The 23,640-nt window shown below is 44.0% G+C and overlaps 5 protein-coding genes across 6 annotated transcripts; 2 read left to right on the forward strand and 3 right to left on the reverse strand.

The window, feature by feature from the left end:
* The first annotated feature begins 289 nt into the window (after positions 1 to 289).
* Positions 290 to 8,261, forward strand: LOC102720729 (pumilio homolog 5). Its single transcript, XM_006659545.3, has 10 exons — positions 290 to 642; positions 1,437 to 2,073; positions 3,312 to 4,717; positions 4,806 to 4,947; positions 5,133 to 5,240; positions 6,102 to 6,314; positions 6,400 to 6,510; positions 7,062 to 7,256; positions 7,638 to 7,809; positions 7,898 to 8,261. The coding sequence occupies exons 2-10, from the start codon at positions 1,441 to 1,443 to the stop codon at positions 7,918 to 7,920; spliced, it is 3,003 nt and encodes a 1,000-aa protein (XP_006659608.1). The 5' UTR covers positions 290 to 642; positions 1,437 to 1,440; the 3' UTR covers positions 7,921 to 8,261.
* Positions 8,262 to 8,653: 392 nt separating this feature from the next.
* LOC102722794 (exocyst complex component EXO70I-like) lies at positions 8,654 to 10,315 on the reverse strand. Its single transcript, XM_040527257.1, has 2 exons — positions 10,092 to 10,315; positions 8,654 to 10,002 (listed from the first exon to the last, which is right to left on the reverse strand). Exons 1-2 carry the CDS (start codon positions 10,313 to 10,315, stop codon positions 8,682 to 8,684), a joined length of 1,545 nt encoding a protein of 514 aa, XP_040383191.1. The 3' UTR covers positions 8,654 to 8,681.
* Positions 10,316 to 12,468: 2,153 nt separating this feature from the next.
* Positions 12,469 to 17,083, reverse strand: LOC102723077 (probable mitochondrial adenine nucleotide transporter BTL1). 2 transcript variants are annotated; one of them, XM_040527232.1, is made up of 5 exons: positions 16,691 to 17,083; positions 14,737 to 14,831; positions 13,685 to 14,018; positions 13,182 to 13,419; positions 12,469 to 13,026 (listed from the first exon to the last, which is right to left on the reverse strand). In XM_040527232.1, the coding sequence occupies exons 1-5, from the start codon at positions 16,916 to 16,918 to the stop codon at positions 12,776 to 12,778; spliced, it is 1,146 nt and encodes a 381-aa protein (XP_040383166.1). In that variant the 5' UTR covers positions 16,919 to 17,083; the 3' UTR covers positions 12,469 to 12,775. The 2 variants fall into 2 exon arrangements, with proteins under 2 accessions (XP_040383166.1, XP_006660289.2); XM_006660226.3 differs by having other exon boundaries at positions 16,715 to 17,082.
* A 1,512-nt stretch (positions 17,084 to 18,595) lies between these two features.
* Positions 18,596 to 21,512, forward strand: LOC102720450 (RNA pseudouridine synthase 3, mitochondrial). Its single transcript, XM_006659544.3, has 8 exons — positions 18,596 to 18,916; positions 19,254 to 19,325; positions 19,416 to 19,574; positions 19,958 to 20,086; positions 20,181 to 20,297; positions 20,425 to 20,526; positions 20,761 to 20,919; positions 21,094 to 21,512. Exons 1-8 carry the CDS (start codon positions 18,596 to 18,598, stop codon positions 21,466 to 21,468), a joined length of 1,434 nt encoding a protein of 477 aa, XP_006659607.3. The 3' UTR covers positions 21,469 to 21,512.
* A 103-nt stretch (positions 21,513 to 21,615) lies between these two features.
* Positions 21,616 to 23,156, reverse strand: LOC102699526 (pentatricopeptide repeat-containing protein At3g42630). The gene is made up of 2 exons (XM_006660227.3): positions 23,138 to 23,156; positions 21,616 to 23,053 (listed from the first exon to the last, which is right to left on the reverse strand). The coding sequence occupies exon 2, from the start codon at positions 22,997 to 22,999 to the stop codon at positions 21,767 to 21,769; it is 1,233 nt and encodes a 410-aa protein (XP_006660290.3). The 5' UTR covers positions 23,000 to 23,053; positions 23,138 to 23,156; the 3' UTR covers positions 21,616 to 21,766.
* Positions 23,157 to 23,640: the final 484 nt, after the last annotated feature.

A 23,640-nucleotide genomic window follows, 5' to 3' on the forward strand; every position in this document is an offset into this window, starting at 1 on the left:
ATGACAAACACATGAGTTTTCTTAGAAAATATTTAATAATTATCAACTCCAGAAGATATCTAGTCAAAGTCATACTTATCCTATAGTTTTTCAAAAAAATAAAAACATGCTTATCCTATAGTTTTTTTAAAAAACACACTCTTATAAAATTTTAACCCATTTTAACTCTAAAATAATATAAAAGTTACCGATACTAAATATTCTTGATGACTAAAATGCCGTCGCTAGTAAAAGCCTTAAAACCCCAGGAGTGCACACAAAGCCACTAGCAACGCACGCCCCAGCCCAGCAGAGCGTAGCACCGCACCGCACGCCACCAGCAGCAGCGCTGCGAGCGGCGCCGCCGCCACCACCTCCTCCTCGCCTCTCTCTCTCTTGCTTTTGCTCGCGAAACCCTCGCCTCTACTCCTCGTCCTCCTCTCCGTCTCTCTCTCTCTCTCTCTTGGAGACACGGGCTCAGCCTGCAGACCTGCTCCCGCCTCCTCCTCCTCCTCCGGCGCGCACGGCCGGCGGCGAGCAGGCCCGAGGTGGGGGTTGGGGGTGGACTCCCTCCTCGGCCGGCGGGGAGAGCGGGTTTGGGGGTTAGGGGGGGTGGTGGGCGACGCGGGCCGGCCTCTCGTCTCGGTTGGGATCGAACTGAAGGTATCTGTTCTTCTCTCCCTAGCCCTAGCCCTCCCTCCTTCCCTCTCTCGGTCTCTCCTCTGCCGGCCTCCTGGCGTTGATTGGAGATAAAAATTCCGGCTTGGATTGATTTTTATCCCCTCCAGTAACCCATCCGGTTTCCCCCTGATTCTCTTTCTTTGATGCCTGCGTGGTGCAGTAGTAGTAATGGCAGCATGTTTCCTTCTGTTTGATGGGGCGGGTTCAGCTGCCCCCCCCCCCCCCCCCCATGGCGCACGCTACGTTGGATTGACTGTCACTGGTAAACTAGTATCGTGGAGTATTCCTTAAATTTGTCATTTTTATGATTACCCAGCCCCTGCAACTGCAATTTTACGGCCTCATTGCATGTTTCAATTACTAGTAGCATTTTATTTAGCCCGCTTATATGCTGCTTTTCTTTTTGTATCGTTGATTTTTCTTTTTTACCCTATTGAAGAAGCAAATTGGACATTTATTTGCTTGCACCAAGCTAACCTTGTTCGCTCTCCACCTAATACATTATGTCATTATCTAACCCAGTAAATTATGAAAAGCCAGGCTTGGAAAGTGGCAATATGGAAAAAATGTAAATTATTAATAAATTCAATTGTATGAACACTGACATTTATTTGCTTGCACCAAGCTAACCTTGTTCGCTGTCACCTAATACATTATGTCATTATCTAACCCAGTAAATTATGAAAAGCCAGGCTTGGAAAGTGGCAATATGGAAAAATGTAAATTATTAATAAATTCAATTGTATGAACACTGACCATTCATTTTCTCTCTGCAGTTTAATGGCCACAGAGAGCGCTGTCCGGTTAATTGGAGGAGCAGGGGCTGGTAACTGGAGCAAGGACTTTGGTGCATTTGATTCGTCACTGGGTAACCTTTCAGGAGAAGGTCTGGGGTTTGTGGATAATAACACTGCTGTTTATGGGGGATGGAGGGAGTCTGTCCCAAATCGTAGTGGAAGTGCACCACCTAGCATGGAAGGGTCTCTTGCTGCTCTTGGTCATATGATAGGTCAGCAAGGTGGAAACTTGGAAGCTAATTTAGAGGGAAAGTTGGGCAACTTGGAGGATAGTTCCAAATCTGAGGAGCAGCTACGTGCTGATCCTGCATACTGTGACTATTATGGCTCCAAGGTCAATTTGAACCCAAGGCTTCCTCCGCCACTTATCTCTAGGGAGAGCCGCCGCTTCATGAACAGGGTTGGCAAGGTTAAAGAATGGAGAGTGGTCTCTCAAGATGACAGCAGCAAAGGCTCCTTGTTTATCCCTCGATCCACTCTGTCAACACACAGAGAAGAGCCTGAGGATGATAGGTCACCAAGGTTGGATTCAAGTTCAGCTGAGGATGCCCAAGTTTCTGGTAAAAGCGGGTCCAACTTTGACAGCCATTGTATGAATCTCGGGGATTTTGCATCGGTGAGTGCTCCTCATAGACCAAAACCTCTCCTGCTCCCCTTATGTGTCACATCAAAATATCTATGTATTTATTTACCTATGTCTCGACTTCATCAAGCTTTCTTACCAAAATCTGCATATGAACTACCCTGCTCTTATACCAATGTCAACCACTCTTTCAGCTTGAGTTTGAGTATGCACTAACACTATTTTGACGAGAAAATATTAAGACCTCCTATTGTATTGTCAATTGATCACTCTAATCTTGTTGCATACATTTGAGAAATACCAAAACAGAGGTAATGTGGCAGACAAATCATCAGAACTAGAAGTTAGGAATACCCAAATTGCCAAATCACTTAGAACTTCTGTGTAATTACCACAAATCTACAATTAATGGCCTTAAATGTTCCAGTTCATAAATGACCATGAAATGCACTGTTACATTGTAGTATAGCATATAGCATACCATTAGAAGTGTTGAAGATGTTTACCATGTTCTCTTTATAAGCTGCCATATGGTGTTCCATATCTGCCATTTGTTGCATTGGTTTGTAGCTTCTGAACCATTAGTGTTGACTCAACAAATTTTCCAGCAGGCAGCAAATGGGTATGCCATTTTCACCAGCTGTCCTGCCTTTCTGAAAGTCACTAGCGTAACAGACCTTACTGAAATCTTAGGACTTCCCGTGCCTTTTTTAAAAATAAAAAATACTGACGATATTGTTCAATAGCTTGTCAATATTCCCCATAATCGATAAAAGGTTAATTTGACATTCCTTATCTGTGGAGTGGAGTTCAATTTTCCATAGGCTTTAGTTCTTTACCAGTTTTAGTACAATTACTCTGTTAGGGGTTACATGATGCTATTGATTGTGCTAATCTGTATAGGAATATCATTGGGTGTGGGATATTTTACATTATGGACAACATTATCAGTTCTAGTAGAAAACTTTTCTTTTATGGCTAAGGTCATGTTATTTTTAATTAGTTAGTCTATGAAATTGCAAAATAAAATAAAAGGAGGTATTTTCATCCATAGTCACTGAGAAATGCAGTCTCAAACTTTCTGGTGTCAATGGCATGATATCTGGTTACAATTGACCCTGGGATTCATCCATATTGGATTTTTGTTATTCTCTACATAAACTTTCCTGCATTCACTTGCAAATGAAGTCTGAAGTATTGCTTTGATTTACTTTTCAAGCATATTACAAATTTACGGTTGATATTCTGACAATCTGCTTTTATTTTTTTAGGAGAGTTTTCAGCAGAGTGGTACTTCTTTGTATGATAATTCTTCTCATCCATCAAATAGCAATACTGGAGTTGGTATATCTGACCATTCTGACATTAACTCATCAACAAATTTTTCACTTGATGCTGTCAAGACATCTGGGTTGAATTCATGGACCCCTGTTCCTGTATCTAGCACAGTGAGAAGTACACTTAGCAACAATATTCCATCTATATCTGTTCCCAATTCATCATCTCCTGATAGCAACCCCAGTATGCAAGCTTCTCAGCAAGAAAAGCCGACCATAGACATCAAACTTGGAAATGATGTGCTTGGCAGCGGTTCTGTTCTGACTGAACTAGATACTGTGAACTCCAATATGAAGAACCTGAGGATAAGTTTGGATAGCCATGATACCATGCATGTTAAGCAGCAGTGGCAGGACAATGTCATGCAGCAGTATGGCCCCTCACCTTTAGTCCAGGGTGATCCTATTCAAATGATTCCTCAAGGAACACATCTTCCCCCTGTTCCTTTTGTTGACAACATGTCTCATACTCAGTTAAAATTACCAACTGGTGACATGCAGCAATTTTTACCACTGCCTGGTATAACACCTTTTTATGCGCCCAACTCTTTTGGAAGCCCTTACTATCAGAATTTGCATCCGGCTAGTGTATTGCCAACTCTGTTTGGAACTGCTGGATATGCTTCAGCTTTACCACCTGTTATGACTAGCTATGCTCCTCAGGGTCCTGTTGCTAGACCTGTTGACAGCCCTATTACTCCAAGCTTTAGTGGTAGGCCATCTGGTTTTCCGTCAGCAGGCAATCTTAGTGCAGGAACAGAATTTTTGCAGCCATATAAAATGTATGGACAACAACTTGGGGTTGCTATGCAGCCATCCATTCCTGACCCGAACTTTTTTCAGTTCTTTCAGCATCCTTCTTTACTTCAGTATGCTGGTATAAATCAATACAATTCACTGGGACCAAGGGTTAGTGTTGTGGGAAATCCTGCTGATAGTTTTGATCCCCCAAAGATATTACCTCAACCTACGTATCCATCTGAACAGAGGCTTCAACTTCCAAGAACTGGAGTTTACGATTCTCCTGCAGCGAGAAGAGGGGGTAGTGCTCCAAATTATCAAGGCATGTCACCTTATGTTGGAGCACCAGTGTCTTACCCAACAAGCCCAGTGTTTCAGGGACAGCCTTTCACTGGAATATTTTCTCCTGGTAGGAGAAATGATTCTGTGAGGTTCCAAACTCCCCCAAGAAATATGACTGTTAATTCCAGTATTCAAGGGCAACGAGAGAGGGAGAAATTTGATGACCCAAAGGCTTGTTCCTTTCTGGAAGAACTTAAGTCTAACAGGGCTCGCAGGGTTGAGCTATCTGATATCGCGGGTCGTATAGTAGAATACAGGTTAGTCTTACTGTATTTTTTCCTGCCTAGATATGCCTAATCAAATACTATTTTTGGACATTAATGCCTGATGTATTCTTGACCTCAGCGCTGACCAACATGGCAGCCGATTTATCCAGCAGAAATTGGAGAACTGCACTGCTGAAGAGAAGGCATCTGTCTTTGCCGAAGTTCTTCCTCATGCTTCATCATTAATGACTGATGTGTTTGGGAATTATGTGATCCAAAAGGTATGCTGCTGTAATAAGGATTAATCTGTCTGTGCTGCTGTAAGGGTTAATCTGTCTGTGCCTAGTATCCATATTAAAAATTTTATGTTGCATGTTGTGGTCACCACTTTGTTTCACATAATTATGCTTTGTAACCAGCAACAACTTTGAGTTTTATGTGAAGAAAAATCTTATAATCTCTGCAGTTCTTTGAACATGGAACTCCTGAACAAAGGAGGGATCTTGCCACTAAGCTTGTTGGTCATGTTTTACCTTTAAGCCTTCAGATGTATGGATGCCGAGTAATTCAAAAGGTAATATTGATATTTCTCTTGTTTTCTTTATGCTAAAAGTTAAGTATGCTTTTGTTTCATGGCAAACAAATATATTGAATTGTGTGGGTATGCGGTTCTTCTCTTTGTTTATAACAGTTGTTTAAAGTTTATCTGTGAAGCTCTTTACACTTAAAAAACAACTATTTAGTCAAAATCTGAGAATTCATGGATTAGTGGTATATGGTTTCAGGCTGGTTATGACTGTGTATTTGCTCCATACTTCTGATATTAAAAGGAGTGTTAGCTACCGACTTAAAGTTCTGATGTAGCTTTGTTAGATCCTTTTTGTTTTGGTCATGTGCAGAGTATTTAAGGGTTAGTCTCAGCCTTAAACCGAGTGATTAGGCCCAATCACATCATTGAAATATGGTAAAATCTAAAAAATCTGTTGATTTGATATCACTGATCATTATACAAAGCAGTGTAAAGTCATTCGTTAGAAAATTTGACTGAAATGCCCTCAGCCTTTTGAACTTGTGAACTTTGAGGAGAACTAAAATAAATAATTGAGAAACTGGACAAATGTGTTAAGAGAGTATCAGTACTCAGTTGTACACGAGATACAAGTGGTTATTAGAATGGTATCCATGTTGTATATCAGTATATGTCATCATTATGGAATTTTGGGGAAATTCACCAAGGAAATTCTAAATAAAATACTTTTATATACCTAGCAATTGCTTTATAATCTGCTTGTGTAAATATTCTGTGGGCCTGGCGATTTTCCATTTGGCATGACATGGATGCATGTACATGCAATACTAACAAGATGCAGCTTAGTACCCTCTATGATCAGTTACCATTGTCATGTTTACCTAACCTCTATTTTAAAACGTGTAGGCTCTTGAAGTTATGGAACTTGACCAAAAAATAGATCTAGTCCGTGAGCTTGATGGAAACATTATGCGATGTGTCCGTGATCAAAATGGGAATCATGTTATACAGAAGTGCATTGAATGTGTCCCAACAGAACATATTGGCTTCGTAATATCTGCTTTTCAGGGGCAGGTTGCCAGCCTTTCAATGCACCCATATGGTTGCCGTGTTATTCAGGTAACTTCAGATTAGTATTTTGGTATGAATTTTGTGCTAAAGCTTGGTGGCTGGCTTTCTCATTAATCTTTATCCTACTCGGCAGAGAGTTTTGGAGCATTGTGGCAGTGATTCACAAGGCCAGTGCATAATAGATGAGATATTGCAGTCGGCTTGCGTCCTCGCACAAGATCAGTATGGGAACTATGTTACACAGGTAAAATTTGTCTGCAAGTTGATGCATACTTGCTGCCAAAATTTCTACTCCCTCTGTAAAAAGATATAACGTAAAGTCAACATTCATAACTTTTGACTAATTATTAAACTAACAGTAGATATCTTCAGTGTCACGCACATTTGCGTTTGAAAATATACTTCAATACTATCTTAATTCTGTAGTTGTTAACAATACATTATGAAAGTAATTAACAGTTAAAATATACGATTGGAGACTGTTAATAGCATCTACACCTCATATTTTTATATGGACTCCCCTCACAGTACCCATCACAGTATTGTGTGATAATACCCTGGCAATCACTCAATCCTGCCTTGGAGAATATAATAATTTCAAACAATTCCTTGACGAGTGAACTGTCACTGTGTGATAACAGGCAGACGTTATGGTTCCTTTGTTGGCAGTTGACACTGAAATCTGTATGCATTGACGTTGTGATAGTGGATGATGCCATGAACGAAGTGTTTGAACTTATTTTTATGTCATCTTGTAATCTTGTTTGTTGATTCATTGATTTTCCTCTTTTGTAGCATGTTTTGGAAAGAGGAAAGAGCCATGAAAGGGCCCAAATTATCAGTAAATTGGCTGGGCAGGTTGTTACCATGAGCCAAAATAAATTTGCATCAAATGTGATAGAGAAGTGTTTTCAACATGGGGATATTGCTGAGAGAGATCTTCTGATCCGGGAGATTGTGGAGCAGACTGAGGGCAATGATAACTTGCTGGTATGTATGATAAGCTGGTGATTCAAATGGTTTCATTTTCTTCTGTCATCTTTTTTTTTCTATCGAGTTAAAGGCAGCAATACTTCACAGGAAGCAAAACCTGAATTATCAGGATATTTAGATTAAAAGGAAAATTACAACTCCTTCAATGTGCTTTCAGCCATCATGCAGTAGCATCCTGTGTTTTTGCTTCCATATAAGATTAGATAAAAACCAAAGTTACAATTCCTTCAATGTGCTTTCATCCAGCTATGTGCCACCGAAGAACCAAATACCAATACTGTTATGCTGCTGATTACTTCCGATAGTTCTAGATTCTGCAATTTTCTTTCCTGCTGTTCTTGTACTGATTGATTTGCTAATCATTTTTTATGCATTTAGGCAATGATGAAGGATCAGTATGCAAATTATGTAGTCCAGAAGATACTCGAAACATGCAGCGAGCAACAGAGAGAGCTCCTGCTCAGCCGTGTGAAGGGTCATCTACAAGCATTGAGGAAATACACCTATGGCAAGCATATTGTGAGCCGGGTTGAGCAGCTTTGTGGTGAAGGTGAGCTGTCTGCATCCTCTTCTACTTGTACACTGGTTTACATCAGCTTTCAAGTGCAGAATTTAAGCTCAATTTCTGTTACTTTCAGGAGACACCGAATCAGATTCTTGAACAATTAGCAAATTTCTTCACTGGAGGGGTATGCCTGGGGCCCTCAAGATGAACAACCTCCAGTACTTCCAGAAGGGCTAACAAAACTTGTCTCCCTAAGATTGTACATATGATTCTCATTAGGTAGCCTAGGTGCTAGATACAGTTTAGTGGTGTGCATCAGTGTATCTATGTTAGGGGGTATGCTTATTTATAGAAATAATGTACTTCAATAGTTGGTTAGCTGTGTGCAAAAAGAAGATTAGTCCCTATGGCTTTGGCTTGGCTTGTATGCGATAAAATATCAACTGCTTGGTAATGTAAGTGCTTGCATAGATCGCAGATGTGTGCCAGTTTCTCCATATCTTCAGATTGTGTCCAATCGTGTGATATTGCGACGTGATCATGTGATGCATTCTGTTTTCTTAGATACTACAGACAGATGCCGTCCATCCGCTATGGAGAACAGGGAATGCTAAAATTTACCATAATTCAAAAAGCATAATTCACAGAGAAAACAAAGTGACAATTTGTACGCTTTCTGAACTACTAAATGATGTCTTTTTACAAAATGTTTTTATATTGAAATTTATTATCTTATTTCTAGAGTGAATTTTAACTTTATAATAGTTAATTTTATCGTTTATACCATTAAATTTGTATAAAGATTCAAACCATCTTTCATCTTCCAAAGAACACAGCCAATGTATCCAAATCCACAAATCTTCAAATTTAAAAGATGTATTTTGGCTCCAATGCCCAATGCGCAATTGTGTGCTCAGTTAGCCCTCAAACCCCTCAAGATTGCCGCTCTGCCGCCGGCTCCTCGCCCGGCCGGCGCTGCCGTCGCCCATATTGTCGAACACCCGCCGCACCATCCCCTCAATGGCGTCCACCGGGAGGAACTCCCGCCGGCCGCCGGAGGCCACCGCCCTGTCGTTCGCCTTGACGAACCCGGCGTAGGCGCCGCGCACCGCCTTCGCCGCCGCGGCCTTTATCTGCTCCCGGAGATCGCCGTCCGGTATCTTGTACTCCGCGCCGTGCCTCTGCACCCGCTCTTCCAGCACGTCGGCGAACGCCGCCGCCTTCTCCTGCGCCTCGTCCGGCGGCCACGCCCTTGGCGCCCCGGAGCTGCTGCCGCTGACGAGCCGGACGAGCGGGCTCCACGCCGCGTCCTGGTACTCCCACGCCGCCTCCTCCGCCGACGCCTTGTACCGCCGCCGCATGGTCTCGTCGCCGATGAGCCTGGCTAGCTCCGTGCCGCGGGCGCGCATGTAGATGTACCAGTACGCGTTCATGGCCATGACGTGCGACGCCACCACGTCCGCGCACACCCGGCGCGCCGCCTCGACGTGCCGGTGTAGAGCCTCCAGCACGTTCGACGCCGCCTCGGCGAGCGCCTCGCATTCGCCGCCTCCGCCTCCGCTGCCGTCTTCGTCGTCTTCACCGTCGCCGACGACGCGCTGAAGTTCCCGCTCCGCGCGCAGCGCGGTGTCCATGAGCCCCCGGTAGTCGTCGGACGCGAGGCACTTGAGGTAGTTCACAGCGTACCGTACAATCTTGGGCACGTGCCCGGCCTCGAGGACGCCGGAGTTGCCGGCGGCGGTGGCGACGTAGTGCGTCTCGACGCGGAGGCCGAACTCGTAGAATACGCCGGCGGCGGCACGCGCGAGGGAACGCTCCACCTCTCGCGCTCGCTCACGGATGGCGAGCAGCGTGGCCGACTCGCTGGAGAAGAGCTCGTCGAGGCACTCCCTCTCCCGGGCCACCGCGTCGAGCATGTCGAGAAGCTTGAACAGCCTCTGCGGCTCGCGCGAAGCGGCGGCGACGCCGTCGGCGAAGCGGAAGAACGCCGCCACGATGCGGGCGGCGATCTTGCCGAAGCACTCTGGCCAGACCGCCGGCGGGAGGCACGCGAGCACGCGCGCGCAGAGCCGGCGCTCCGCCGCCAGCACGCCGGCGATGGCCACGTGGAAGTGCGGGCTCCACAGCGCCATGGCCGACTCCAGCGCCTCCCACTCCATGGCGTCGACGGCCTCCGGCGTGTACGCCTTGAGGTACGCCGGGTTCAGCCGCATCATCGCCTTGGCCGCTCTCCTGTACCTCGCCTGACGTCACAGTGACAGTTATTTCAGTTACTCCCACTCCCAGCGTAACGAGCTGCCTGCCATGGCGTGGAATGGTGACGTCACCTAACCTTGACGTAGATATCGAGGCAGATGTCCAAGCAGTCGTTGCCGGCGAGCGTCCTGGCCATCCTCGCGGCGGCGTCCACCTCGTCGTCCGTGCCCAGCTCGTACCCCTCGTCCGCGTCGCCGAGCTCGCCGGCGGCAGCGTGCTTGAGACGGAGCAGGAGCGCCTCGAAGAGGTCCTGGAGGCCGAGCAGCGCCTCGTCGAGCGGGCCCTCGAAGCGCATCTCCTCCGCCTCCGTCTCGTACACCGCGCGCAGCGCCGCCGCCGCCTCCGTCAGCCGCCGCACGCGGCCGCGGCCGGCGGCCTTGGTGCGGCCCAGGAACCCCACCGCCTCCTCCACCCTCCTCACGGCCTCGTCCCCGCGCGCCACCACCTCCTCGATGGCGTCGCGCAGCTGGTCCACGCGGCCGGCGAACCCCGCCGCGCTCTCGGCGTCGCCCGGGTCCGCCGGGAGTGCCGCGGCCTCCTCGGCGAGCGCGGACACGCGGCGGAACGCCGCGAGGAGAGGTTCGGCCGGCGCCACGGCGCGGTCGATCCGCGCCCGCAGGGCGCGCACGGCCACAGCCTGGGACTGGAGCTGGGACGAGGACGGCAAGCCGCTGTACAGGTCGCCGAGACGATCGCCGGCGGCGTCGATGGCAACCTCGGCCTCCACCGCGGTTGCAAGGACCGAGACGATCGCCGCGCGAGAGGCACGAAGCTTTTCGAGAACCGTGTCAGCGCCGGCCATCGTCGGAGTTGAAGCGTGGGCGGACATGGCCGGCAAATGGCGCCTTGCCTTTGTGTTAACCACTAATAACCATGCAGGAGCCACTTAATGGATATAGCTAGATCACATAATTTCTTCAATTTCATGGAAAAATAAATTTCGATAAAAATTGCCAAAAGAAATTACTACCTCCGTTTTACGTTTTTCACAACGTAAGATGTTTGATATTTTTTGGTTATAACGTTTGACCATTCGTTTTATTCAAAAATTTAGTACAAATATAAAAAATAACAAGTTGTGCTTAAAGTTTTTTTATAATAAATTAAGTCACAAGCAAAATAAATGATATTTTCATAAATTTTTAAATAAAACAAATGGTTAAATATGGTAATAAAAAAGGTCGAACATTTTATATTATGAAACAGAGAGTATATTCCCAACAAACACTATAAACAATACTATGATATATGCAAGCTTATAAACAATCATGCATGTATCTCCATTTAGGACTAGAACCAAGAGCATGATTACGATTACTAGGTAGCTTCATGATAGATTTTCAGAACTATTGACATACATTTACGTACCTCACAAACACAATAAAAGATCTAAATTATTTTTCAATAAAAAGTCTTTACTCCCCAAACTAATTGACTGGACCACATAACTACATAAACTATTTTTTTTTTGACTCATTTCACCCACTAAACTATTAAAAAAAGTTCACTTCATTGCTTCATAACACTTTTCTTTGTTATTTTTGTTAATACAAGTTATATTTAAAGTGAAATTTTTTAGAGCCATTTATGACACCACTATCAAAGTTTTAAAATATTTTTAATATATTCATGACTATTTGCTTGAACTTTAAAATAGGGATGATTAAATCAATCTAATATGCTTTCAACCTATGTAAAAAGTTTACATTTTTTTTAAAGATTAGTGAGACGTAAGTTGTAATGCATCTATTATCCTATCAAAATTTTAATGCAAACTATGACTAATATGTAGAGAGACAAAAAATATAAGTAGCTTACGAGAGTAAAAACCGTTTTCAATAGTTCAGATGTTAAATAAGCCAAAAAATAATTTGAGGGCTAAATGGTCCATCAATTATTTTTGGGAGTAAAATAGATACTTTTCTCTCTTTTTTTTAAATAACATGCACATACCATATCATGACAGATGGGTTTTTTTTTACGGCCACAGACTACCCAAAACCATCCCTTTCGTTTTGTAAATCATTTTAGGTTTTTTTAAAGTCAAGCTTGTCTAATTTTGATCGAGTTTACTAAAAAATATATCAAATAAATAAATACACTGTCAAGGTAGATTTAATAAAACTAATTTAATATTATAAATATTGGTATATTTTTCTATAAACTCAATGTAATTTAAGAAAAAAAATAACTTAGGACAACTAGGATGACATACGATCCTATGGGAGCAGAGATATTAATATCGGAGAACAGGACAAACTTTCGGTAAGAGCAAAGCCCTTGTATTTCAGCTGCTGCAGAGGACAAATGGCAATCTTTGGAGGCTTCACCTCCTCCTAGAAACGACAACAATCATATTGCAATTTTGTTGCAATGTACTGCAATTTGCAGAAAAAGAATGGTACTCATAGTATTTCTGAACCACATTCATGCAAAGGCTACTATGAGAATTGACACCTTTTTCATTACTGAAGGAATTTCGCAGCATTTTTGGGGAAATTCATAACTCCAGCCACATGGTAAGTCCCCTTGTCAACAATGACCGACTTAAAACAATCCCAGGTTGGATAAAGCCGATTAACTAATGCTTCTAATCATTGGCACAGAATGGCCTCTTAGCTAGATGATTGGCATGTGTGGGATTTGAAAGAAGAAAAAAAGGAGGGAAATCCCACACTGCATCACAGCACAAGAAATTTATTCTGTAGCAATGCCTGCCTTGTTGAACAATCCCAGGCATGCTAGACTGCAAGTGCTAGGTGCGGAGCTGTGGAGCCAAAAGAATGTCCTTCCATGCCTCATAGAAGATCCAGGTAATGCCGGAGTTCGGCATAACCTTCAGGGAGCTCGCAGCCCATCCACGGTAAAGCCCTTTGAGGCCCTCCTCTTGGAACACCTCAGCTAAGGCCGCGATCATGTGGGCCGGGCGTTTCCCTTGCAGGGTTCCAACCATAAGCCGCTTCCTCGCCACTTCCAGAGGGAAGCTGATTGTACTTGCAGTTAGACCTAGAGCATCGAACATCAAAATTGTGAAAAGAGAAGGTATAGTCAAGTCAAATGCTAAAACTTTTTGTGAATCTTATCAGAATTTCTGGAAATGAAATTGTTGGCTAGTGAACTTGTAATCAGCAGGTGAAACTTATGTGGCACTGAATGCTAACCTGAAAGAGCTCCAATAATGAGTAACTCGGGACGGCTCAAGGACTTCTTTTTATGTGCACGACAATAAGAAGTCTTCATCGTCTCATACATGAAATAGTAGCAAGTGCTATAAGGAAGCATGCCAACTAATGTTGGGCAGAGGCCAGCATAGAGACCACCGATGCCATCAGCTCGGTATATCTTGCTGAAGGCAAGACCTATACTTGGATAAGCTTCGCGGTTGACAGTCAAGCGGTCCTATGATAGAACATCAGAGTATCAGACATCACCACATGGAGAAATGGCTTGCCAGCAGAAGGATATAAAAAACAATTAGGTGTAAGCTACAGAAAACTATTTTGCAGTACTTTCCAATTTCAACTGCTTTGGAAATAGAACTATAAAGCCTACAATTTAATTATGAAGAAAATATAACGTCAAAAGCATCATATGTTTCAATTTCAACAGCTGGAAGATCAACAGATAGTTTAGACTTTTAATACGCTGTAGGTTATGAAAATACCTTAAGAACCTCAAGAGGATGGCACACTAAGGTGCTAGCTATTCCAGCAGCTGCACCACCAATGGCGATTGGAGATAGTAAGTGAAGTGGAAGCTCAATTTTTAAACTGCCAATTTGTATCCTTGGGCACCCATCCTCCTTCCATTTCTCTTGTGCTGACGTCATGCTCCTTTTGACACACTCAAATGTGCCAAGCTCAATTGCTTGAGTTGGTATAATCCGGAGCATATTTATTGTATTGCCTGCCCAGAGTCCTTGCCAGCCATTTTGTTCGACGATCTCCACAAAACTACCAAAAATCTGTTTTGATCCTACCCCAACAACCATTCTTGTCCTGAAAGGGAGACACCATGTATCATAATGCACAATGCAACAGCTGTCCATTGAAGATATTTTTTTTTTGTAAAGAGCGCACACACAAAACATGGCCACTCCCCTTTATTTACTGACTAAGCTTAAGTTTATATGAATCCCTTGTTAGTAAATTTCCGTTGTTGTTCACACCAAAAGAGACAATTGCTATATTCTTTTTCATTAAGAGAAGAAATATACAGAGGAGGAGAACCCCCCACCCTCCTAAGAATCAAAATACAAACACATGCTTAAGGAAACAAACACAACTAGCAACCAAACAAGCCCAACAAAGACAAACTAAGCATCCATGAACCTACAAATTGTTACTCCCTCCATACATAATTAAATGACGTTTCAGACAAACAATTAACAAAGAAAATATGCCAAAATGTTTGTCTGAAACGACAAATAAAGATGACCGGAGGTAGTATATTTTAATAATAGTATTAGAAGAAAAGGGTGCTTATGACTGTTCAACAAAGACTAGAAACATAACAATAAAGAATAATATCTCAATTATGTTTAGAATACAGATTTCTTGAAATCCCCTCAAGTGTACCAACAGACGATAAGCAAAGCAAAAAAAAACAGCTGGTACATCAAGACCCTACTTAATCCAAGCCAACTACACCATGTAATCAGAAAAGAAGATAAAAGTTACAGAGTGAATAAATGAATGCAGAGATGGAAGTGAATACCTGATAGTTTCTAGAGGAGCGAGAACAGCTTTAGTCATAGCACCAGCTAATGCCCCACTCACAAACTCTCCAACTTCTCTGTTCCTCAAGAAATTCTACATAAGATATAGTAATAGTTCCAATGTTAACAACTAATAACAACACCATCACCACTTAGATTACATTAAAATTCATGAACAACTATCACTGAAAACACTATTGGCTGAAGTTTCAACCCTGAAAGCACCCCTAAAAAAAGCACCTACAGGCATTTTGCTGTGGTATAGTCATATAGATCCTATAAAAATGATTACAGTTATCACCCACTGTAAAGCTAATAAGCTATAATTTCAATTTTCTCCCTTTTGAATAGGAAAGCAAGTGACAGCTATATGTCCAATTAATGACAGCCAGCTGTTGCATTTGTTTGTGGATTTCTGTGATATAAACAGCTGACAGGATCTGGAAATTACCTCGAGTATTCAGGTAATTATTTTGCGTTCTTTACCATCAATACTACTACAGTGTGCTGGGTTTGCCTAATTGTCAGTACGAAGGGCAACATCACTGTTAGCAGGATAAATTTGAATTCTTATTTTACATGACCAAGTCCAATTTGGGAGTTGGAAACTGAAAGGGATAACAGCAAAAATAGGAATCTTTTCTATGGATGGCAGATCTGAGAAGACCAAGAAAAATCTGAGGTACCAGATGACAAAATTGGTGCCTTTGTTGAAAGAAACATATCACCCTAACAAGTCTTCCCAAACTGATCAAAACTAATTGACTTAGGCAGATAAACACACAAAAGTACAAAGTAACTTGTTCTACTAGCACTAAGATTGGGCTAACGATCACAGAAATTGAAGCTTATTGTTCCACAATTTCCATATGTATCATATATATAAGTAAAAAATCGTTTCCATTATCTAAAAAAAGTATATTAAGCAAACATGATTTTTTGAAAGGAAGGTAAAACTTTACAAGGGCTGTTGACCTTGAATATTTTTTAGGACATTTTACTAGTATATGTTGCTCTCAAGTAATTGGCTTGGCGTCTATTTTTGAAGAAATATCTGCCTAAGAACAGTACAAAGAACACTCAGCACGTGTGGACCACTTGCACATGGCAATGGGCAATAGGACGAACGAGTTGAACTAATCCTAAATAGCACATAGCAAGCAACGCATGTTCATCACTTAAGTGGACAAACAAGTAGCCAAAGCAAGCTTGTAAGGGAAAAAACGAGGTCACATAGATTTCACCAAAAGGACAGCTAACAGTTCGTTAACTAATAAAAATGGCAAAGGATATATGAGCAACTTATGTCTTTATCAGAAGTACCCTGAGTCAACAGATCAAGATTCAAGAGGACGACATCAACAAAACCATTAGCATATTTGAGCAATTAAAAACTGAGTTAAGACTTAAAACCGGTTTCTTAGATAATGGACTTAAAACTGACACATCAAACAGTCTTAAAACAAAAACTTGCTCAAATAGAGTTGAAACAAATACCAAAATCGGAAGTAGAAACTTTAAGCAAGAAAGAACGGAGTACATCACAGTCTGAAACTGAACAGAGAAAAGCAGGGAACGGAAGTGGCGGAACCAAGCCTAAGGCAGCTAGGGCTTGAGCCCTAGGTTTGTCTCCTTAATCCCTAGTAAATCCATTCAAAGACTTAGTCAAATTTGAAGATTCAACAAATTACATCATTTAAGCCCTACTCTTAACCAATTCTTGGTTACGCAGAGTACTTGACAATCTGAAACTGAAGTACTAGGAGTCTAGGACTGAACAGAGAAAGCATCAGAGGAGACGAACTGTTTGCTAGATAACGAACATGAGAAAAACCATATCCATGGATCAGATTTTCAGACAAGGTGCAATCTTTACCGCAAAAAAACTCAATCCCAGCAATTCCAGGAAAAAAAAAGATGCAATTTTGCCGCCTAAACATCCATCAACCATACCCTCCGAGATCTGCGCCCCCTTACCCTGGCGGCGGCGCCGACGTCCGGCAGCCTGACGGCCACGTTCCCGACGACGCTGGCGACATCGAGGTCGTCGCCCACCACGAAGAGGTCCTCCTTGTACCCGCCGCCGGCAACGCCGCCCACACGGACGTCCGCGAAGCCGACGCTGGCGAGCGCCAGCTTCTTACCGCCGCCGGCGGCGCGCGCCACGTCCTCCATGCCCATGGCTACCTGCCTCGAGAAAGAACGCGAATGCGCCGAACCTGCAGGAGTGGAGGCGCTCGCTCTTCTTCTCCACTTCCCCGCCGCCGCCGCCGCCGCTCGTCGCCGCTTTTGGTGGAAAGAGTGGAGAAGAGAGAAAGAAAGAGGACCAAGACTGCTGACGTGGCCTTGGTATGAATAATCTTCCCAAAAACGCATAGACCGTATTTATAGCGTATTTATACTGTATTATTATTCGCTATATATAAAAAAATATTGCACTGTTTTCCTATTTATGGAATATATCTCGTATTATTTTCTTTATTACTGCAAAGCTGTATTTCCTTTTTCTCTTGCATCCAGTAAGGGCTATGACTGTATTCTTTTATGATGAGATTTTCTGAATTATATAATTTAGGATAGGTACTTGAGAGTATAAATAATTTAGTTAACTACTGTGAAGCTACAATTTTTACCCTATATGATAAGCTTTTATGTGTAATATTTTCCATGAAACAAAAAATTTTAAAAGGTCTGTCCACTAAAATACAAAATTCTTTGTAGGAAATGTCACACGCGTATTCGTATTTGGTGACATTTTACATGTGTTTTGCTGTGCTGGTTATTGCGAGACGATCCGAAATCTCCTGATTTTTTTTGGCAGCTTCTGCGATTCGATTTGCACGTTTGCAAAAATCGTGTGGCTGCATTTTCGTATAGTTCCAGATGGGCTGCTTGTGCTTCCTTGTTGAAACTTTCCTCCATGTTGACCGCTTGGAAATGGATGGACCGATGGAGGCCTTTTTCTTGAGAGGGACATGGATGTCATCTCCTCGTTTTTTATTTTTTATTTTTGCTTTTCTTTTTCTTTTAGATGATCTTTGGCTGAAGCACAAGATGGTCTGGGAAGTTATCCGTCCTGTTTTCCATCCAACTTTACGTAAAAACGCCATATTAATAAAATTTAAAAAGGAATTAAATGATTTCTTTAGTTTCTTTTCTTTATGGTCTACTACTCTGTCCAAAAAAATATATTTCTGGGTTTCTCAATCGAGCGTTTTATCATCTGTCTTATTTAAAAAATTTATACTAAAAATAAAAAATTAGTCACGTGCAAAATACTATTCAGGTTCTATCATCTAATAATAATAAAATATCATAAATGTTTTGAATAAGACGAAGAATCAAACATTCTATTTAAAAACTAAAAATATAATTTATTTTGGAACAAATGTTGTAATTATTAATTCTAAAGAGAGACCATAGAACAACTATATTGTTTTAAGAACGGAATAACTCTGATACCAAATATCAGTTTTGATATCTAATTATCAACTTATCGCCATTCTAATAAAATATCTTTTTATAGTATTTATGTTAATTATATGGTGTGGTGCAATGTAATGATACATTAGTATTACACAGAAATAAGGGAGAAATGCGAGGGCCAGTGTACAAAAAGGGGGTCCTTTTCCCGAGGCGATGACCTTTTTGGCCCCACCCAATTATTATTCCCTACCCTCCCCTGCGGCAGGGGCCCACGTGGCCCACCATACCAATTGGGCCCAACACCTCGTACGGCCTTCTATAAATGGGCCTTGGTATTGGGCCTGACGTCAGCGAGGCCCACCTGCTGGGTTTCCTGCACATGCGAGCGCCCGCCGCCGCCGGCCGGAGAGCTAGCTGGTCGAGGGGGGGAAGATGCTGCTGCGCCACCGCCGGCGGCGCGTGGGGCCCTGGCCGTGGGCGGCGCTGCGGAGCCTGTCGCGGCTGGCGCCGCCCGCGCCGGCGGAGGTGGTCCGCGTGGACGGGAACGACGTCGCCTGCCTCGGGAAGCCCAAGCCCGGGCCGAGGCCGCGGCAGCTGCTCTCGCTGCCGCCGTTCCCTGCCGGGGATGGTGACGCGCTCCCCGGGAGGAAGGCGGCGGCGTCGCCGCGGCGCGTGACGGCGGTCAGCTGGGTGAAGCACTACCTCGCCGACGTGCCGCAGGAGGTCGTGCAGGCGCACTTCAACAAGAGGCTGGTAAAATTGCACTTGGCCTTCACACTGTGCAAATATTGCATTTTTGTTCTTCCCAAATTTGTGAAATATGTTAGAAGAGCAGGATTCTTATATTCTCCAGCTTGAAATGCTCTTCTGGAGTCTGTGGACTCTAGTGGTGAAATGCTGCAATTTTAGTGTTCACGATTAGTGTTGTGTGCTTCTGCCCTTGCTAGACAATAGTATCATGATATTCAATTACCTTTGTTCAAAATTTACCCTCTTGCAGTTTCTTCTTATACAAGTTTGATGTCATGTGCAGTCGACAGGGGTTCTTTTGTTGTGTGTGAAATCAAACTAGTTGCTACCCATTTTCCAGGTTTATTCCGAGTGCTCGGATCACGAGGTTTCAGTTGAAAGCATTAAGAGCCAGAAGCATCATCTTAAAAAGGTATACAGTAGAGATTTCGTTCCTAAAATCTGTTTATACTATTTGTTCTCCAATGTGAATGAAGTAAACATGCTCAGCAGTTTGTTGCAGATCAAGCATAACGATGTGATGGAGCCTGGCATGAGAATTCACCTTCCTGTGTCAGTGGCAGAGGGTGAGATTAAGAAGCGGTATGAGACCATTCCAACTGCCACTTTGCATCCGAATAAAGACGAGATCGAGTACCTGAAAAGGCTTGTCATCCACAAGGTAAATTTATGGCTGTATGGTGTATTTCATTGTTGATTCAAGATTTGTAGCCTACATAATTCATGTAATATGTGCGGATAAATTATGTAAGTCCCTCTGCTTATGTACAATTAATATAGCAAATCTTGGACATACAGTATTATGATATGAATTAGTTAATGATTGTTTACATATTAAGGTGCTTTTACAATATCATAAGAGTGTCATTCACAATTTTAATATGTCTGTCAAATGATGAAACTATGAAAAATGACAGCTTGACACAATTTCAGTGTTCTGTTCAATTATGCGAGTTTGGCATCATTTTAGTGTTTTGTTTGGAACTTGCTGATTTTATTTTGCATTATTCAATCATAATTGTATGCTCAAATTTGAAATTACAGGATTCTTCTATACTTGTGCTTAACAAGCCCCCGAAAGTGCCCATGAAGGGACATTTGCCAGTACATAACAGCATGGATGTTCTTGCAGCAGCAGCTCTGTCATATGGAAATGATGAAGGTCCAAAATTGGTGAGCTCAAGAGTGTCTTTATCGTAGATCAGCATGTATAACCATAAGCTTGCACTGAAGATTTTTCCCAATGGCTTTTGTATTGTGACCACAGGTTCATCGACTGGACAGAGAAAGTAGTGGTTTGCTGTTGATGGGGAGAACAAAAGAAAGCTTTACTCGATTGCATTGGCTCTTCACCAGCGTAAATTTAGCAAAAACAAATTCTGAGGTAATGAGGTAAAAATCAATTGATTGTGCTTGTGGTTAAGCAGTTTATTCATCTAAACGATATTGATTTGCTCTCCTTTTTTCATCACTTGCATGCTAATTCCATAAATTGTTGACAAATCTTGTAGGCATGGAATGCTGCCTGTGAAGCATACATGCAGAGGTATTGGGCATTGGTGATTGGGACCCCAAAAGAAAGTGAAGGGATTATTTCTGCGCCTCTTTCAAAGGTGTTCCCATCTAGTAGTACTTATTATTACTCTGAGTAGTGAACCACCTAAAGCATGTAACGTTAAAAAAAAATGGTATCCTCTTGTAAGTGTGTTAGTTTCTTAGCTTCCAATCTTTTTCACATAACCTTTATCTATGAAGTAATCTTAGTACTTGTGCTACGAGTTACTATGGATTGATCAAGGAATATGTACTAAATTACATGTTTGAAAACATATATTTTTCATAAGTAGGTACTTCTCGATGATGGGAAAGCTGAGCGTGTCATTCTGGCACATCCTTCTGGCATAGATGGTGCACAAGAAGCTGTAACAGCATATCGGGTGATGGGACCAACTATTAGCGGGTGCTCATGGATTGAGCTACGGCCATTGACAGGCCGAAAGCATCAGGTAACCTCAACTCAGTTTTAGCTCCTGTTGCTAAACTTATGTGTACATGAGTACATCTTGGTGTGTATGCCATTTAGTTTTCTGAATGCACAAGTTATGTCAGATATAATACATGTGAAATTTATGATTTCTTTACTGAAGAAGAATCAATCCTTCTATTTTGCCCCTCTGCAGCTCCGAGTACATTGCGCAGAAGCCCTAGGCACTCCCATTGTTGGAGATTACAAATATGGGTGGTTTGTGCACCAAAGGTGGAAGCAGAATCCCCAACCTGACTTTGAGCCGTTCACTGGGGAGCCATACAAGCTAAGGCGCCCAGAAGGCTTGGCAATCCAGAAGGGCAGTGTCCTCTCTAAAGTACCTTTGCTGCATCTACATTGCCGGGAGATGGTCATCCCTAACATCGCGAAATTCCTGAGCAACACTGGAGAATGGCACGAAAATGGCACTCCATGGTCCAAGGAGAAGCCCAATCTCCTCAGGTTCATCGCACCAATGCCTGCACATATGAAAATTAGCTGGAACATCATGTCTTCATATCTGGTGTAATCATGTGCCACTGTTGTCAACTTCAGTTTCCATCCCATGTAGTTTTACTCTGGCTGCTTCTTCAGGATTGCCAGATTGTAGTAGCATCATGGCATCTATTATTTCAGAACCACTGATCCAGTGCAAAAAGGAAGCAACTGATGTCAATATAGATCGATTTTCTAAGAGAGTATATATCCTGCCAAAGTTTTCAATCTTTGTTTCATGATGTAATTCTGAATTATAATCACTGTACATTTCCAGCATTTTCCTACTCTAATGAAATGCTACTGGTACTAAGCTGGTCAGTAATTCAGTATCAGTAGTTCCAAAAGATTTGGTTTTTTCTGTGCTGTTTTCTCAGGTACACGCCGAGCAGCTTGTAATACGTCCACCGCCGCTTGCCGCCGGTGGCCTCCAGCAACACCTCGGAGCTCGCGTGGAAGCCCCCCTTGCCGAACGCCTCGAACACGATGGCGTCCGTGGCCACGGCGGGCTCGCCGGCGCCGCCGCCCAGCCGGTCGAACGCAAAGGAAATGTTGCGCGCGAGGCGGCGCTCCAGGTACGCGTCCACGAAGCAGCCGTGGGTGACGAGGTCCGGCGCGACACCGTCGCGCCGCATGTGGTCGGCGGTGAGGTGGAGGTCCCAGAACATGCACATCTTGGAGAAGGCCGCCGCGCGGATGTTGAAGGTGGTGAGGTCCGGCCGGAACCCGGCGCCGACCATCTCCAGGAACGCGCGCTGCAGCGACTTCATCTTGAAGTTGGCCGCGAAGGAGAGGAGGTAGAGGTTCCAGAGCAGGTTGCCGGCGTTGCGGCGGCCGAGGCCGACGTCGCTGACGAACTCGCCGAGCTTGTAGTACTTGCGCTGGGAGATGTAGGCCGACGCCATGGCGCGGATTGCGTCGGTGGAGACGAGCAGGCGCGATTTCTTGAGCCGCCGGTAGGCCGCCTCCATCTGCGGCACGGTGCCGGAGGCCGCGTAGTGCTGCACGAAGGCGTTGCCGGTGGCGGAGTCGACGGGGAGGCCGAGGCGGGCCATCTCCCGGACGGCGTCCTCCATGAGCGCGAGCTCCCCGGCGGCGCCGAAGCAGGAGACGGCGAGCGGGTAGAGGCCGCGCGCCGCGCCGGGGTCCCGCGCGCAGAGCTCCCGCACCACGAGGAGGATCTCGTCAAACCGGCGGAGCCGCGCGTACGCCGGGAGGAGGCGGGGCGCCGTGGCGCGGAGGTGCGGCGCGGCGGAGCTGTGCAGCAGCTGTGCCCAGATGGACTGCGCGGACGCGAAGTCGCCGGCCTCCGCGTGGGCGAGCATGAGCGCCGCCACATCGGCGTGCGGCGGCGCGGCCCTTGGGCAGAAGGCGTCTGCGCACCGCGGCGAAGCCCGCGCGCCCGAGGTTAACCCAAGAAACGGAGCTCGCGGCGAGGCCAGGAAGGCGGACCTCGCCGAGGCGTGGAGCTCGGGAGAGAGGAGACGAGCGGAGGCGAGAGCAGGAGAAGAGGAGGCAGGCCACGGCGGCGGCGGGCGTGGTGGAAGCAGGAGAGAACCCATCATGGCATCACCGGCGGCGACGGCTTCTGCCCTAGCTGATAGAAAAACTTTTCTGAACTGAACAAAGAGAATGAAGATGAAATGGAAGCAAGATTTTGAAAGAAAAAACGTTTCTTTGGAATTGAAATTTCAAGTTCTTACTAACTCTTTTAGGATGCTAATCCTTTCTGAGGAAACATGAAGTTGGTGATAAAACCAAGTGAAACAATCGGTCAAATTGCATGATTTCACAAGTGAATTTGGACCATCCAGCAGCTGAGAATTCGAAGCAAGCATCTTTTTTTCTCCTGCACTGATTATCTGAGAACTGAGATGGAAAATGTCTTCTTATCCTCCAGAGTCCAGACTGCAACAAACTGAGCCTGTTCATCGCCAAGGTTTCGCTTATCACGACCGCCCAGCCGGCCAGCCTCCAGGACAAGATAACATATACAGTGGTTATGTTCAGCAAATATTGCAAAGGAAAAAAAATATCATGATAATCATGACATATTCATGATTTTCATATCAAATCCACGATTATCAATATTACAAAAACCACCACAATTATTGATATTGCCAAAACTACCACGATAATTGTCCAATATCACACGATCATCACTAAATATCGTATGGTTTGATCCCTTAAACAGCAACACTTTTTT

The sequence above is a fragment of the Oryza brachyantha genome, chromosome 8, assembly GCF_000231095.2.
Source record: "Oryza brachyantha chromosome 8, ObraRS2, whole genome shotgun sequence".
Lineage (NCBI taxonomy): Eukaryota > Viridiplantae > Streptophyta > Magnoliopsida > Poales > Poaceae > Oryza > Oryza brachyantha.